Source organism: Microtus pennsylvanicus, chromosome 12 (genome assembly GCF_037038515.1).
Source record: "Microtus pennsylvanicus isolate mMicPen1 chromosome 12, mMicPen1.hap1, whole genome shotgun sequence".
Lineage (NCBI taxonomy): Eukaryota > Metazoa > Chordata > Mammalia > Rodentia > Cricetidae > Microtus > Microtus pennsylvanicus.
In genome coordinates this window covers 29,689,365-29,707,289 of record NC_134590.1, presented here as the reverse complement: position 1 = coordinate 29,707,289, position 17,925 = coordinate 29,689,365, and the positions used below count along the sequence as shown (strand labels likewise).

At 42.0% G+C, this 17,925-nt stretch overlaps 1 protein-coding gene across 1 annotated transcript in view; it reads right to left on the bottom strand.

Annotated features, from left to right (window-relative positions):
- Cnga1 (cyclic nucleotide gated channel subunit alpha 1) overlaps nucleotides 1-17,925 on the bottom strand; it is a 31,399-nt gene that overhangs the window by 11,993 nt on the left and 1,481 nt on the right. The window contains exons 2-3 of the mRNA XM_075943291.1: nucleotides 1,019-1,139; nucleotides 240-338 (exon numbers count right to left, since the gene is read on the bottom strand). Of these exons, the coding sequence (XP_075799406.1) occupies nucleotides 240-338; nucleotides 1,019-1,125 (206 nt within the window). The 5' untranslated portion in view covers nucleotides 1,126-1,139. The remainder of the gene's footprint in view (nucleotides 1-239; nucleotides 339-1,018; nucleotides 1,140-17,925) is intronic.

Below are 17,925 nucleotides of genomic sequence, written 5' to 3'. Positions count from 1 at the left end.
AGGGAACATGACAGGGAATATTTATGACTGGGAACCCTGAGGTCATAAATAATTAAACGTCAGCAGCTTTCCAAAAGAGGGCAAAGGTAAGGGACAGAAATAGCAAGGTATTCAGGAGATCTTGCAAAGTGTCTCATTGACAAGAGCATGTGTCAAGCCACCCCGTAGAAGGAATAGGAGACTTTTCATTTCAGTGATATTTAAAAGACGCATTTCGGCAGGTAGACGGCCCCGCTCACCTCTGGGATGGTCCTTGCCTTCTGTGTGAGCTGTTTCTAAAGAAAGAGTCCTCACTCTCTGCTTCAGACAGAGAGGCATTGTCGTCGTCAGAAAAGGAGCTGCCAAAGAGAAGCAGAGGTGAATCGGATTAGTGTTTTAATCGGCCCACCTGCCATCCAGGTGAGCCCTCACTCCATCACTTTCCACCCGTCTTCAGACCCACGCACATGTATGGGTAGGAACCTATTTTATAGAGTGTGTGCCCAGTGATTGCTAGGAATACACTCTCCAGATCTTCACCATGGCTACTTTTAGATGCACTGGTCAATGTCCATGTTTATCCAATAGTACCTAATTTTAGATTATTTTATACATATGAATGAACTACCACTTCCTGATATTTCCTTCTATTAAAAGAAAATTCTATCACATACACATATTCTAGTCATTTAAGGGTAACTATTTCAAATCATACTATCAAATTATATTGTTAGATTTCATATTCTATATACCTTTTCACATTGATGTATAGCAACATCATCTATTTGGGTTTTATATTTCCCACGGGGAAAGTAAAGAAGTATTTGCCATAGTCCCTTATAGGTGCTTCCATAAACAATCCTCCATAACACTCTTCACACAATAGACAAGCTTCGCTTGTATAAATACACTCACTAAATTAGATAGATTATGAATTTTAAGAATACAAATTACAAAGCTAAATTGAAATCAAGCCTGGATAAGTTAAAACAAAAACTGTGCTTGCATTAACAAGGTGTGAGAAGGAGCATAGCTTCACCTGCACGCTCCGTTTTCCATCCGCCGGATTTCCTGTCCAGTAGCTGGGACGATCGCATTGGGGATTCTTACAAAGGACTGCCACGTGTTGATAATATTTGTCTTCATGGTGAGGTTAAGGTCTGAGAAGAAACGAGACTTGTTAATGAGAAGACTTTTTTATGTTCACACGTCAGGGGCTGGGCTGCGACAACAGCTTTACTGAGGAGGAGACCGTGTCCAGGCTGTGGTTCCTCAACTGAGCCACACTGTTCCACACCTCTGTGCCTTTGCCCGTGACCCTTGGACTGAGTCTGGGCAGGTGCTAGCATCTCAAGTCCGATGCAAGGACTCCTCACTCCGAAGTAAACTAACCGCATTTCCCCTTTTCTGCTACAGCAATGTACACACATTGGAATAATTCCCTCATATGCTAAACCACCATGTTCTCCATCTTCTCAGCTACACTGTAAGCTTTGTAGAGAACTCTGCCTCAGCGACAGGGTGCTTGGCACATAGTAGGCATCCAGGGAATGGCTGCTCATTGAGCAAATCCTGTTTTGTTTTCTGCGATGGGGACATGCTATTGCTTCTTTGATGTTGTGAATAGAAGCTAGGGCCTCACACATGGTAGACATGTTCTCTACCACTGAGTTCTACTTCCAGTCCTAAATCTTGTTGTTACATTTTAACAACTCTACTCTACTCGAATAACTTTTCCTCAGAAGTAAATTTGGTAAATTTACAAGGATTTTTGAAACAGTTGTTGGGTGTTAAATACAGGGAATGACCCACAGCATCTAATCCTCTCCCTTGGCCTACAGCATCCAATAGTGTCCCTTGGCACACAGCATCTGATCCTCTCCACTTACGATGTGCTTTTGTAGTAGAATGGGCATCCTCTCAGATCTGCTTGGGAACCATGCTTGGAACTCAGTCTGGAGCCTGTTACCCCAAGCTTTACAATGGCCCTTAGGTCCTGGTCCCCCAAATTAAAGCTAAGAAGAGGAAGAGAAGGGGGCAGAGAAGAACTGGTGTGCCATCTAGTGTTTGAAAATGACCAAACTCTTTTCTCGACTGTCAGTACACAGAGTGCTGGAAAACACTGTCAAAATGAGAGTGGGGAGGAGATTAGATAGCGAGTATATAAAAGGCAAGCAAGAAGGAAGATGGAGAAGTGGGAGAGGGAAAGAAGGGCTGATGCATCATCCAGATTTTATGATTTGGAGAAAATATAAGAGTAACATTAAGTCTGGGGAGAGAGAGGGCTTGGTAAATAGATAAAGTACTTGCCATGTTAGCATGAGGACCTGGATTAGACCCCAGGAACCCAGTGCCAGGCAGGCTTGGAATCTGTGATCCCAGAGCTTGGGAGAAAGGGACAGGAAGTTGGGCCTAGAACTCAAGTCAGGAACCTGGAGGCAGGAACTGCTTACTGCCCGTGGAGGGGAGCTTACTGGCTTGTTCTCATGACTTGCTCAGCCTGCTTTCTTAAAGCACCCAGGACCACCAGCCCAGGGATGATACTGCCCACAGTGAGCTGGGCCTTCCCATGTCAATTAGCAATCAAGAAAATGTCCTACAGACTTGGCCATGCCAGCCTGATAGAACTAATTCTTTGGTTGATAGTCCCTCTGAACACGTCTAGATTTGTGTCAAGTTGTAGAAAACCACCCAGCACAAGGAATGGTGCAGGAACAGAGACTTAATTTGAAGTCAAGACAACAGATAACACAGATAACAGATAATACAGGTAACAGATAACACAGATAACAGATAATACAGATAACAGATAACAAACACAAGGCCAGCACACAGAGTGGCCCATCCAGGGCACTCATTATCCTGACTCACCACCTGCCCCTTGCCCCATGCACTGAGTTCCTGCTGAAATTCTGCACTGGATGACCCAGAGGCCATGCAGACACAGCAGGTGATGGCAGCATTTATTGTCCAGAGAGCACACTTAAGAACGGGTGGAGCAATATTGAGGAGCCACAGCATCACGCCTGCACGGAGGTGGTTCAGGACAGAGGTGTTAGAGGAGCCAAGAGGATACACCCACTCCTCTTCAGGGAATCTGGAATAAAATTCCCTGAAAAGAAAGAAAGTCTGGAGCAATCTTGAGCAGAACCATCAACACTGTTCCAAACAGGATCCTATGTAGGCTCTTTAGTAGGTACTAAAGCAACTATACAAAAAAATAAATAAGGTTGCATTCAGAAAAGCACAGCAGGGGCACAGAGACGGGAGAAGGAGAGAGAGAGAGAGAGAGAGAGAGAGAGAGAGAGAGAGAGAGAGAGAGAGTCACTGATATGTTGAGCAGCCTGTTTTCTAAAAGAAGATGAGGGTTGGAGGTTTCTAAGTGAGACACTGCCAATTTTACAATGGAATGGTACCTTATGGAGAGACAGAAGGACACAAAAGCTTCCATAGGTGACAGGAGATGACCAGAGTGGTAAGCAATAGACGGATGATAAGATAGCACTAGGTGCCAAATGCTGCAGCGGTGGAGCGGGCAGTACCATGATGTCATGGCCTTCGCCTCCCAGCACTGAGTGGTTCCAATGATAACGAGGAGGATGGATATCGACCCTGAGACTGGGGGTTGGTAGGGGGGGCAGGCGTGGAAGCACAGCCATACATACGGGATAAAGAGATCGCAAGACACTTAAATGGGAAATGGCTTTGAGGAAGAAATGCCAGAAAAGGAAACATAAGGGAGAAGTAGAAGTCAAGGGGACAAATTTGTTAAACTTGAGGGAGAAGTCTAATGAGAAAAGCAGAGCTCCAAGGGGGACACCAGAAGCCGAGGGTTCTTAGTGAGCACATGATCGTGAAACATCTTCGAGTCAGGGCTTGGGGGACCATGGTGGAAATGAAGAGAAGGTCTCCAGAGCAGAGAAGGACAATAACATCGCCCAGCGATTGAGACCACCCAGAAGGACAGGAACACTCAGCTGGAAGGACATCAGTGTCCCATGTGCCTCACAAAGCAGCACCACGGAGCTCAGTGCACACACAGGACCAAGAGGAGTGAAGGGTCAGCTCCCTGTGGGAAAGCACAGCGGTGGGATGAGGGCTTGAGTCACAGGGGGCTGAGAGAGAGTCAGCAGTCGTAGGCAGGACAGCACTGACTTTCTAAGTAGTTCAATCAGTACTTCCAGTCTGTGTGTTATCAACTCCTTCAGGCTTGAGGAAGAACGTCTATAACTGATCGCTTCAGGGAAACTCACTGGGAATCATTTGTATTTTAACACCCTGGTGTGTCAGCGGTGGACAGGGTGAGAACCAACCCATGAGAAAGAACTAGATGTCGCCTTCCACCTCTGCACTTTAAGGCTGAGGGACAGAGAAAAAGAAATGTCTACTGGGTGCCTATGAGCTCAAGCGTTCTGAGGGAGATGCAGAGTCTGTCTGAAGGTTGAAAGCTACACTTCTCTGTGGACATGAGGATAAGCGCTTAAAGGCAGTCAGAAGTTACGCTTAAGCAGGGCATGGTGGCATGTGCTTTTAACCCCAGCACTCAGGAGGCAGCGGCAGGAGGATCTCTGTGAGTTCTAGACCCGCCTGGTCTACAAAGCAAGTTCCAGGACGCTAAGGCTACACAGAGAAACCCTGTCTTGAGAAACCAAAGAAAAGAAATCCCATTGGGTTGGAAAAGTGGTGGGAACAGGCTCCTTTTTGGGGGTCCATGACCTCCCCATCCCCAGATAGCTGGTTAGGTTTCTAATATGAGGCCTGAATTACCCCCTAATTAGTGGTTCATAAGTCCAATACCTGTTGGTTATTCCCAAAAGTACGATAATGGCATTTAAATACTTTGGTGCATATGAATAATTTTGCTGTAGTAAATCCTTTTCATGTGTCTCCATAGACACAGCTTTGGGAATGCTTCCCACATGTAAGTCCAGGAACAGTATTGCTAGTTCTAGCTTAGTTTATTAAAACCAGCCACATGATGGCTGTTCCATTTGACATTCTGCTAGCCCAAAACAAGCTTGGCACTTGCTCCTGACAAACACTTGAGACTGTCAAATTTAAAGTTTTCCTCTATCTGATAAGTGAACATTTTTGCAGTGAGGCTTTTGGTGTGGATGTATTAATAAAGTTGGATAGGCTCTCATGTTTATGAGTCATTAACATTCCTTTACATTAATTATATGTTCATACCCTTGGTCCTTGTCTTCGTTGGACTTTATCTTACTAAACACCGACACATATTTAATAAATGACTGCTGTGTTTTTGTTTTTTTGGTTTTTCGAGACAGGGTTTCTCCATAGCTTTTTGGTTCCTGTCCTGGAACTAGCTCTTGTAGACCAGGATGGCCTCGCACTCACAGAGATCCGCCTGCCTCTGCCTCCCGAGTGCTGGGATTAAAGGCGTGCGCCACCACCGCCCGGCATGACTGCTGTGTTTTTAGCATCATTTTGTCTCTGGTCCTGAAACTAAGGTTGAGCTTTGATTTTTACTTTTCAGAAGTCACCTGCTTATGTTTTTGTGTTCATTACTAACATACTAAGTCATAAAAGTAAGTATCCTATTGGCCAGTTTATGACTTGTATAGCAATCCAACAATATCATCTTTTTAATTTTTTGAGCTTATGATTATTATTTTATTTTTTTATTTTATTGATTTTTGTTGAGCTCTACATTTTTCTCTGCTCCCCTCCCCTTCAACCCTCTCCCAAGGTCCTCATGTTCCCAATTTACTCAGGAGATCTTGTCTTTTTCTACTTCCCATGTAGATTATTAGATCTATGTATGTCTCTCTTAGGGTCCTCATTGTTGTCTAGGTTCTCTGGGATTCAACAATATAATCTTAATTATCATTAGAACCATACACATATATGTATACACACATAGATAATGATATATGTAATATATAATAAAACATAGTTCTATTGCTATATTCAGAGTCATGTATATATGCTGTCACCCAAGCAGTGCCCTACTTTTAGATAAATTGCAAACACCTGGACGATAAATTTCGTAAGGTTGGCATAATATATAAACCCTAAAGCACAATTTTCAAGCAAAGATGTTTATATATTTTTGCAGCTCACAGTTTCATCTCATGAAAGCATTATTTAAAGATAGCCAAACATGACCCAATAAAAGCTTTGTGCACATTGGTAGTTTCAGGGAAAACAGTCCCAAGCTTTATTATAGATAGTACACTTGTTATTTATGCGTTATTTGTAGCATTTGAATGTAAAAGTAAAATGCACACCTTTAAATTTTAAAATTTTTGTGTGTATGTACGTATGAATGTATATATATCACATGCATGTAGTGACTGCAGAGGTTAAAAGGACATTGGATCCTCTGGAACTGGAGTTATAGACAGTTGTGAGACACCCGATGTGGGTGCTGAGAGCCAGCCCCAGGCAGGTCCTCTGCAGAGCGGCAAGTGTCTTAACTGATGAGCCCTCTCTTCAGCCCTCTAACATATGCACTTTTTTCCATATGCACCTTTCAAAAACTAAGAGATGTTCTCTTCTCCATTAGATCAAAATGCTTCTTTATAAACTATGGTCTGGGAATATAGTTCAACTGATAGAGAGCTTGCCATGCACTGTAAGTAGGTGGCTCACATCTGTAATTCCTGCACTCAGGACCTAGTAGGTGGAGGATCAGGAGTTCACAGTCACCCGCTACAACAAGGCAACAAGTAAATTCAGGATGAATGACAGAGAGAGGGGGGGGCGGGCGGTGGTGGTGCACACCTTTAATTCCAGCACTCAGGAGGCAGAGGCAGGAGGATCTCTGTGAGTTCGAGGCTAGCCTGGTCTATAGAACTAGTTCCAGGACAGCTAGGGCTGTTACACAGAGAAATCCACCCTGTCTCGAAAAACCAAGAGAGAGAGATAACACTACACCAAATCCTCTGCATATATTACAGCCTTTTTTTTTTTTTTTTGGTTTTTCGAGACAGGGTTATATTACAGCTTTAAGCTTAGTATTTTTACAGTACTCCTGAGTGTATGAATGCATAGGGCTCTGGTTCTAGTGCCTGCTCTTAAGGCTCTTTTTCTTCTGTTGGCTTGCCTCGTCCACCTTTGATATGATGGCTTTTTATTTATCTTGTTACATTTTATTTTCTTATATTTTGCTGTTATCTCTTAGAAGCCTGTTCTTTCCTATGAAAGACAGAAAAAGAATGGATCTGGTTGGGAAGGAAGGTAGGGGAGACAGGAGGAGTAGAGGGAGAGGAGACTGTAATCGGGATATATTATATAAGAAAAAATATATTTTCAATAAAAGGGGGCAAAATGGTACAGACCACTGTAAGATGATAGCTCTGAAGAGCCTAGAATTAAATGATTTTGCATTGCTTGAATTTTATACTAAAAGGATACATTTATTTAAAGAGCATTTTTAACAATAGGAATAAATACATTAGGTAGAAAAAGCGTAATTTAAAGCAATATTTATAGTAATAGCATTTTATTAAAATTATATAATGCACACAGAAATAAACTTTCAATACTAACTCCTGTTAATGTTAAGTCATGAAATGCTCAGTATTCTTTCTTTGTTCTTTATGTTCTTTATGTTTGTCCATACTTTATCCTAATATATTTTTTGTTTGCTGGGGAAAAGAATATTTCATAAATGATATTCTATTGAACAGCAAAAGGTACTTGTGCAAACACCTTTGCTTTTTGCTTTTTAATTAATTTTTATGTGTATGAGTGTTTTGCATACATGTATGTCAGTGCATCACATACATGTGGTACCTGAGGAGGCCAGAAGAGGGTGTCAGAGGTTGTCAGATACCCTTGAACTGGAGTTACAGATGGTTGTGAGCCACCACATAGGTGCTGGGAATCAAACTGGTTCTTCAGAAAGAGCGGCCAGTTATCTTAACCTCTGAGCCATCCCTCCAGTCCAGCACATTCAATTTAAAATAACATGAGGGTTTTTTTTCACTAATGCAAAAGGTATTTGTTGGCCAAAGAGAGTGAAGTTCCACTGAGACAAGAGCATGCTCTGGCATATAAGGATAAATAACCCAACGGCCAACCAGGCTTGTTTTCCAGTCTTGCCCGATCTCAGTTAATTGCAGGGCTTAGTTTGCTTCTTACCATGCAGCAATACTCGAGGCATTGTTGCTGTGGAGAACCAGAACAGGCTTGGCCTGCTCCGCAGCAGTCACCTGCTTAGCAAGGATGTGATTTCTAAGCACAGACTTCAGAAAATTGCTATGAAGCCTCAACTGAGACCTTTCTGAGCTCTGGGCTCCTCCTCTTCTGCCAAACAGGGGTGATGCCTTCATGTCTATTGTAATGGCTCTCTGTGATACCTTCATGTCTATCATAACGGCTCTTTGTGGAAAGCTATAGGACTTAAAGGTACGCCGAAGGCTTAAAAAGTCACACAAATGCGAGTGGATAATGTGATCATGTAATCCAAGTTCAGCTACGCAGACGATGCTAAACCAGATGTGGTGGCTCACACCTTTACTCCTAGCACTCACGATGCTGAGGCAGGAGAACCACCATGAGTTAGAGGGCAGCCTGGCCTAGAAAGTGAGACCCTGTCTCAAAATGAAATGCCAGCATGGTGAAAATAATCCTCTAATCTCACCCCAGAATCATCACTCTGAGAAGTCAAAATTGCCAAGGGAACTATTAAGAAAATAATAACTATCATCACAGGAGCAGAAGCAAGCTGTAATTCTCTTGAAGACTTGTTGCAGACCCAACACAATACTGTTGATAAGTATGTATGTCGTTTGAGAAGAGATGGGCTGCCAAGCTTGCTAAGCCAACTGCTAGCACTGTAGGAAGAAACCCCCAATACTTTCTTGGGAAGAAATAGCTTTAACAAGGAAATTAATATGATAATGAACATTATCACAATCGCTATAATCCACAGATAATGCATAAAGTATCTACCACAAGATAAAAATATCAATCAATAGTGAAAATTAGCAAAACCATCCAATGTTTTCCTCTGCTCCTTTTAAGCGAGCATAAATAATAAAAGCAAACTTATAAGACTATAAAATACCAGAGAAAGCAATCATAGTATATTTTAACATTTAGTTTAGCATATTTATTATATGAAAACATGTCAGTTGTCCTTCTGTTACTATAACAAATAATACCTGAGATGATCAACTTACAGGTGGAAAGGTTTACTTTGGCTCAAGGCTCCAGTTCATGACCAGGTTGAGCCACTGCTTTGAAATCTGGTGTGAGGAACAGATGGTAAAATCAGGGAGCTTAGGGAAGAGTAAAATTACTTCCCCCAGGCCAAGACGCAAAAGAGAAGAAAAGAAATTTCTCAGAACTGACTGTTCCCTTAATGAACACTCCAGTGACCTACAATCCCCCACTAGGTCCCTTATGAAGGTTTCACCATCTCCCGACAGTTCCACCCAAGGGTTCAGTCTCTCAACACATGGGCCTTTAGGAGCATTTAAGATCCAAACTGCATCATATAAATTATGACCCTGGAGCATCACAAGATCTTCCCATCACCAAAACGTTTTCTTCAAAATCCGTATGTTTTTCTAATCGCGAGTAAACACACGGGCTACACAATCCCGGGAGACCATATGGTTTCCCATTCTCCACAAACAAGAAAGAACTCAGAACCTTGAATATTTGATCTTTGGCCTCCACAGTTATATGACCACACCTCCACTGCCCATAAACCATGCAGTCTGTTATGTTATTCTGTTGTCGTAGCAGTAGAAAAAGAGACAAGCTCTAAGCACCCACTTCCTGTTACACATATCTATTTTTACAGGCAAATGGCCCATTGTCTCAATATTCTGTAGGCCTCTGAGGGTGGGGAGTTCCCTTTCTCTTCCTTACTTCATCACTCTCGCATTTTATGATACTAATAAAGGTGAGTCAACACTTTAGTCAAATACCCAGGATGGAGCGCATGGAGTCCCCTGGACGGGAACTGCATACACTGTCAGTCACAATGCGCAGTCAACACTCAGTGTAATAGCTTGTCTTCTTCTGTAAGTCTATACCTCATCTCCAAATGATCACATTAAAAACATTTGTATTAGCCGGATGGTGGTGGTGCCCACCTTTAATCCCAGCACTCAGGAGGCAGAGGCAGCCCATCTCTGTGAGTTCGAGGCCAGCCTGATCTACAAGAGCTAGTTCCAGGACAGGCCCCAAAGCAACAGAGAAAGCCTGTCTCAAAAAAACAAAGCAAAATAATTGTAGTTTGGCTGAAAATAACCTGAAAATAGTATACAGTCCAACCCATGCCTCAACAGTTTTTGCTTCTCAACACCCATTGACTGCTCTCTCAAAGCAACACCATGTAGGCTGCTGAGAAGCAGAGAGAAGAAACGAAAGGGAAAGGGTGAAATGCTAGGTACAAGCATGCTCTTGAGGGCCAAGGGAGACAGCTCAGCATGGAAGACAGCTTGACCTTGGTTGGACACAGTCTCCAGAGTCACGAGATGGGTGTTCTCTTGTGTCAGCTGCCTGGCCTGTGAACCTAACTGATTCACTCCTTCCATTGTACCTGAGGTCACCTGAGAATCCATTTTGATGGCCACCGGAATAAAAACAGTGACTCCACTGAACTGTCTAGGACATAACGACCAAAATATCTATGAGTTCAACAGAGACACAAATTTGGAATACTCTTGTTCTGCGACCGGTGGGCTCTGGCTGCATTTTGCCGTGGTTGCTCAAGTAGACCGACACAGTTTGGTTTCGGGTACCAGGTAGTACTGTCTCCTCCTGGAGAACTTATCATCAGTGCAGAATCATTGTGTTCCACTGGTCCTTGTATATGAGTCCCTCTCCCATCAGACTTGAGAACAAGCATCCGTGAGCTCCCGTTGTAATATATAACAGTGGTTCTCAACCTCCTTACTGCTTTGACCCTTTAATATAGTTCCTCATGTTGTGAAGACCCTAAACATAAAATTATTTTTGTTGCTATTTCATAACTGTAATTTTGCTACTGTTAGGCACTGTAAAGCAAATAGCTGATATGCAGGATGGCCTTAGGTAACCCCTGTGAAAAGATCATTCAACCCCCAAAGGGATCACGACCCACAGGTTGAGAACAACTGCTCTATAAATTTATGTAGTTTGGGGGCTGGAGAGATGGTTCAGAGGTTAAGAGCACTGACTGCTCTTACAGAGGTCCTGAGTTCAATTCCCAGCAACCACATGGTGGCTCACAGCCATCTATAATGAGATCTGGTGCCCTCTTCTGGCATGCAAACATACATGGAAGAAATGTTGTATACATGATAAATAAATAAATCTTAAAAAAATTTATGTAGTTTCAAGCCCATAATAAGCAACCAACTTTTTCTTTTAACTTTTGTCGTTTCTTTTATTGCACAAACACCACACCTGAGTCCAGTAAAATAAGCGTTGGTATTCAGCGGCCCTTTACAGACTGCTCTTGGATGACCACAACTGTTCTGCGAGCGGAAACTACATGTGCTTATTGCTCACTGATGTCCTCAGAATAAGATGATCCTGAGAAAACTCGGTGTGCTCTAAAAAGAGATCTTATTAAATTTATAGGTTGTGTTAGAAGTATCAATGTGTTGAGATATCAGTTTTTACCACCTGACAAGAGATATCTTCTTGGTGAAAACCTGATTTGTACTTTTGACAATTTTTATTAATATACTCTATACAATACAATTCACATTTTTATAAGACCATCACGTTATCTAATGGGTCTAAAGAAAAGTTAATCATTCATATTTAAAATAAATGATCGATCATCTCACTAACCTGATCATTTTTTATGGTTTTTAAATTAACCCACTGGAGAATTTAGAGCCCACAATCATATTGTCCATAGATAAATATCTTCAAAAATTAATCTTACATCAAGGCATGGTGGCACATACTTTTAGTCGTAGCATTCAGGAGACAGAGGCAGGCAGATCTCTGTGAGTTACAGTCCAGTCTGGTCTACATAGTGACATAATGAGTTCCAGGCTAGCCAGGGCTACACAGTGAGACCTTGTCTCAAAAGTTGAAAAGAAAGAAAAATCTAAGAATTTCAATGTTTAATGTTTTTCTTGTTTTGTTATATTGGATGAAACAACATTAAACAATAAATATTATGTTTGGAACTCTATTGGTATCTAGAATTTTTTCTATTATTGTCTATTAATTTCAAACACATTTTCCTATTGCATTAAGCTTTCTTGCTTACAAGTTTACCATTCTATCAAGAATAAAGGTTATATTTTATCAATTACTTTCTTGTCAACTGCACAGACATAGCCAAAGCTCAAGCTGATCCACACTTGGACATCCGAAAACTGTCAGGAATAGTAATGAGCATTTTACCCCCAAAGCATGGAATTCCCCAATTATTGTCATTCAGAATGTGGACGAGGTTATCTGCTGAGGAGCAGCAATGCTTTTCTCCTCTGAGGGGGCGTGAAGAACCTGTTGAGAAAGCAGGGTTAGGACCACAGCCAACCTTTAGCTGCCATCATGGCCTGCCTGTCACATAAAGTATGGCAGTAGTTGATAAGAGTGGTTTATTTGAGATCTAACTAAAATACGCATGCTTATTGTGGAGAGTTAAGGACGTGGCAAGGCTGAGAGAGGGCTCAGCAACCGAGAAGTTTGCTGGGCAAATGTAAAGAACCTGAGTTCAGGAAGCCGGAAACCCATGTAAGTGTCCTGAGGGCACTGTGGTCTGCCTCTAATTCCAAGAACAGGTAGACACAGGGGAGCTTTAAAGTAAGTTGGCTTGCAAGACTGGCCGTGTCGGTGACTTAGGAGTTTGACTGAGAGACTCTGGCTCAGTGAATAAGGTAGAAGAGGGATAGAGGATGATTCCCGACTTCAACCTCAGTCCTTCACACGCATGCGATACACATGCACGACACACATACAAAGGCACACACCACACACATACATATGCGCACATTCACACACAGATATATGCACGCATACACACACGACACACAACACGTATACATACAGGCACACCACACACATATACACAGGCACAACACATACACACCACACACACATACATAGACACACGCACAATACACACCACACACACATATTCACAGGCACACCACACACACACACACACACACACACACTGGAAAAAGAGAGCAGGAAAAAGCAGATGGCAAGGTGAAATTTTGGCCCTCACTGAAGAGAAAGCTGCGCCCCTTGAGTCCCTTCCTCCCCACAGACCACATCTTCATCTCTGAACGGAGGACCAGCTTTATCATAAAAGTACTTTTAAAAGCACCGAACACTTGGAAGTTTCCAACAAGTTGGAATTCACATTTCCACAGTTAATCTTTTGCTACCATTCATGTGAGTTTGGTGTTCAATCTTCACACATTGTAAAGAGAAAGAGAAATCAATATCTAATACTTTCTTTAGGAAAACACAGCGGTCATGGTCATTGCTTTGGATTTCTTAAAATAAATTTAAATTCACAAAATCCCAGTGGTATTTACTAGGCTATAATATCCAGATTAACAAAGTCGTAGCGTAAGACCTTTATTTATTGCTAGTTTTAATTAAACTTGCATGTTAATTCACAAATCTGAATCAAAATGCAGAGACGATCAAGATTCAATTATTAGTTGTTTCTACAAACCCTGTATCATGGGAATCAACACAAAATCTTGGATATTTGAAAACAAAAACACATGTCAATACACACACACACACACACACACACTCTGAAATTATCACTGGGTTCTTACCTGTGCTTGCTTAAATGAGATGCCTATCTCCCAGCGGTGTCGATCAGTGGTGTATCCAAAATGGACTCAGATATATGGTTAATCTTGGCATTGTCAAAATTCAGATGTAACTTTCCTTAAGTAACAAATATGACATTGTTCTTCCTCTCCTTAAGTGGCACAAATGGCTTGTTTTATTAATTATTCCCCAGAAAAGTAAGTTCCATGGCATCGGCAGGGGAGGATGTTCATGGCTCAGTCCTGGATTTGCGGATTTGTGTGTAGATGAAAATAACAGCTCCCAAGTCATCCTTATCCTTAGCTTGAACCTGAGCTCATTAATATGTATGTGTTTGAGAAATAAAAAGGCCTTTCTCAACGGGATGTCGCTTAAAATGTTTGAAAATAAAACAAAAAATACTGCCTAATGGATTTTATTAAGATCTTGTTGCCAATTTTCACCAGGGTTATAATATTACAAGTATTAAAACAAGACACAGTAATAAGGATATTTGTGGAAGTCCTCAAATGCTGGGCAGGTAGGTAGTATAACGTTTAACAGATAAGTAGCTAGGGAAAACGCTAAATTACAGTGATTACTCATGTTCTTATACAAACTTGTCTGATTCCTTTTAGATGCTAAATAAATACGCATTTTTTTTCTGGCTTAAAATGTGCATTTCTAGGACTAGTTTGGAGCAGTCTTCTCTTGTCCTTCACTCAAGGAAGATGTAACGAAGATAAATACAACAGGTGCCCTCATGCAGCATGATGTCGCATTCTTGTGGATTCCTGTCATGACACTGTTCAAAGAGACTGTGATGAGCTAGAGGAACTGGCAGGAGCAGCCACTCCTGAGCACCTGTGATGGACAGGGAAGTTGTTCTGGAGCAGGGGGGTCTGAGTCCTGTCTTCAGAGACCATGTTGGGGAGAGAGAGCATTAGGACAGTTATGATACAGCCCTGAGGGACCACACGCAAGGAACATGACTATTTAAGAAGGAAGCGACATGAACACGGAAGCCTTTGAGGAGGGGTGTGTTTCTTGCTGAAACTGAAGGTAAGTAAAAATCTATGAAACATATAATAGGAAGTTTTCCCACCTGGCTCAAGTCTCAGGGGGTAAGAATACTATGTGATGCTTTATTTTCCCCTCCACAGTGTGTTTACCTCGACCCAGTCTACCTGTCGCTGAGTGTCTTTTCCTGGGATCTGCGGTAACCTTGACTGACAGACAGAACAGAGCTACAAGGATTATCGACTTAATAGGCTGCTTTCCACCGGGCTCTCTGTCCTGCTGAGTCAGCGCCCTCTAAGTCTTATAATCCTGTTTAAACTGCCTGTAACTATAGGTGCTCATTTGCACGAAATCGATTGTTTATGTATTTCCATTGTTAAAAAAACTGTGATTTGAGGAATTTTGGTTTTTGACTCTGTGTTAGGTATATGATAACCTGTCTCCCAGCCCACCAAGACCTTCAGCTAGCTCAGGCCATCAATGACACCTCCACTTTTAGGATTAAAGATTGTGAAATTAATTGCTTCACCACAAAATGATTATCTTCCCTGTAAGAACTCTAAACCCTCTGAGTTTAGGACTGTCTCCATTATTTATTGTTACTCAACATGTAGCATGTGGCCCACTACGATACAAAATCATTCATTCAAGTCTATGAAATCCCAGGGTCTCTTCTAAGCACTAGGAAGTCACTAGCTAACAAGAGTAAATTTCTACCCTCATGAAGCAAGCATTCTGATGAGGAGGAGAAGGATCAAATACGGTAGGGACACATAAGTCTGATGTGGTCAGGAGGAAAATTGCATGAGGGAGGGGCTCAGGCAAAGCTTCTTTTAGGGAAGACCTGAGTTCAGTGACGGGACTAGGCATGCCCACTTCCCGGGAAAGGTTCTATTGGATTGTCAAGGAGAAGCAGAGACACTGTCAGCATTAGCAAGGGATAGAGGAAGTTAGGGAACTGTGATCTGAGAAGGAAGATGAGGCAGGGAACATTAAGAGACTGTGGCAGTAATTCAGTAAGAGGTGACCGTGACTCTAACCAGGATGGTGGGAGTTGGGTAGAAGGAAGAGGTCAGATTTTGGATATAGATTTAAAGCCGAGGCAAATAAGATCTGCTGATTGAAAGGCTGTGGGGCGTGAATGAAAAGATGGATTCAAGAGTGATGCTGGAGTTGTTTGACTTAAAGCAACTCAAGAAGAGGTTAGTTGACAAGACAGAAAGGGCACCAAGAACAGACTCGGGTAGAGGGAGATCTGGGAAGTGAAGTGTTGCGTATGTAGCTCCTAAGATTTACTGGACCAAGTGAAAGGCTTTCCCATTTTCTTACACATGCTTTAGAAAGTGGGGTCCATCCAAAAGAAATGGGAAACTGCAGCTCTGAAAGTACCAAGCGTCTGGAAGCCAAGCCATGTATTCCTAAATGAAACGGGTTAAGGAAGAAATGAAAATGAATGATTTTAAAAATTGTGAACTAAATCTTAATAAGAGCACAATGCCACAAAATTTGTAGGCTGGAGCTAACATAGTAATTGAAGTTAAATGGTAGCCTCAAATATTTACATAGTTTTTTGTTTTGTTTGTTTGCTTGGTTTGGATTTTGGTTTGTTGAGACAGAGTTTCTCCGTGTAACAGCCATGGCTGTCCTGGAACTTGATCTGTAGACCGGGCAGGCCTCAAACTCAGAGATCCACCTGCATCTGCCTCCAGAGTTGCTGAGATTAAAGGTGTGCACTACCAACATACGGCTTACTTACATATTTTTTAAAAGACATTTTCATTCTTTCTGTGTGTGTGTATGTGTGTGTGTGTGCGCGCGCAAGTACAGGTGCTCATGACAGCCAGAAAAGGGTGTTAGGTTCCTTTGAGCTGAAATTATAAATTGTGAGCCGGCAGGTGTGAGTCTTGGTCACTAAACTCATGCTCTCTCCAAGACAGTCTCCACTTTTGACCACAGAAACATCTCCCCAGCCTTTCAAATATGCATATTAAAAGACAATAAGTGCTTAAAATCAATTATCTGAAATTTCCCATTGAAAAGCACAAAGAATAAATTAAATTCAAAGTATAAGGAGGAAAGTATTTAAAATAAGAATGGAAGACAATGAGTTTTGGGTCAGCAAAAGAAAATCAGTTGCTTCTTAGGAAGATTTCCAAAATTGACAGCCCCTTAAATAGACTGATAAGCGGTGGGGACCATGACAAACTAAGAGCAGTGAGCTAGTGTTACATACAACACATTACAAATGACTGCCTACCTACCAGCTACCCCTCACCTTGCCACCACCCCCAGCTGAGGGAACTGCAACTCCCCATAATGTGGCAGTTTGGAGGTTAAAGGTTCACACAGGAGGCACTCTCCAGACCTGCCCAAGCTCCAAGACAGTGTGACTTTGCTTCCTCGGGCTCAGAAGCATGGCCAACCTTCAGTTTTCACAACCATCACCAGGTCTTGTGACCTTCCACAGAGCCCAGTAATGGGAGTCTGCCTTTTAGAAGTCCTTGTTTGCTGTCACAGTCTATGTTTTGAGTCATAAAAGGATTTCCCAAAATCAAGAGTGGGCTCCTTGAAGACCTTTAGGTGTTGTTCTTCTTTGGGTTAAACAGCATATTCTTGGATGGGACAGCACTCACCCCAGCTAATGCACTAATGACATTCTGTGTGGTGTCCACGTATCTGTTCATCTAGAAGTAGTCAGGGAAGGAAAATTCACGGTCCATTTCTGCGTGGGCTACATTGGGCTTGGGACAGCAGTGATCTTAAGTAAGTTTGAATATTCTTTTTCAGAGGTTTTTTTTAAATCACATTTCCAGAACTGAAATAAGCAAGAATTTAACAAAGTACCTCCTGTGAAAACAGACCTTCATCTCAAAGTGCAGGAGAGATGGCCTGAAAGGTAACAGCATCTCTGTGTGCACAGGAGGACTAGAACCCATATAAAAAGCTAACATGGCTTATACATGCAGAATTCTTGAGGACAAAACCAGAAGGATTTCTGGGACTTGCTGCCTAGGCTAGCGCCAGGTTCAGTAACAGACCCCATCTCAAGGGAATAAAGGGAAGAGCAATAGAGCAAAATATTTGGTATCCCCTTCTGGCTTTTTTTAAAATACAAATTAAAAAAGTTTTTATGAAGTGCTTAGGATACTTTTTGCCATATAGTAACTGATGTTCGTTAAATAGTCGTATGTACCTGATATAAGTACCTGATAATGATTT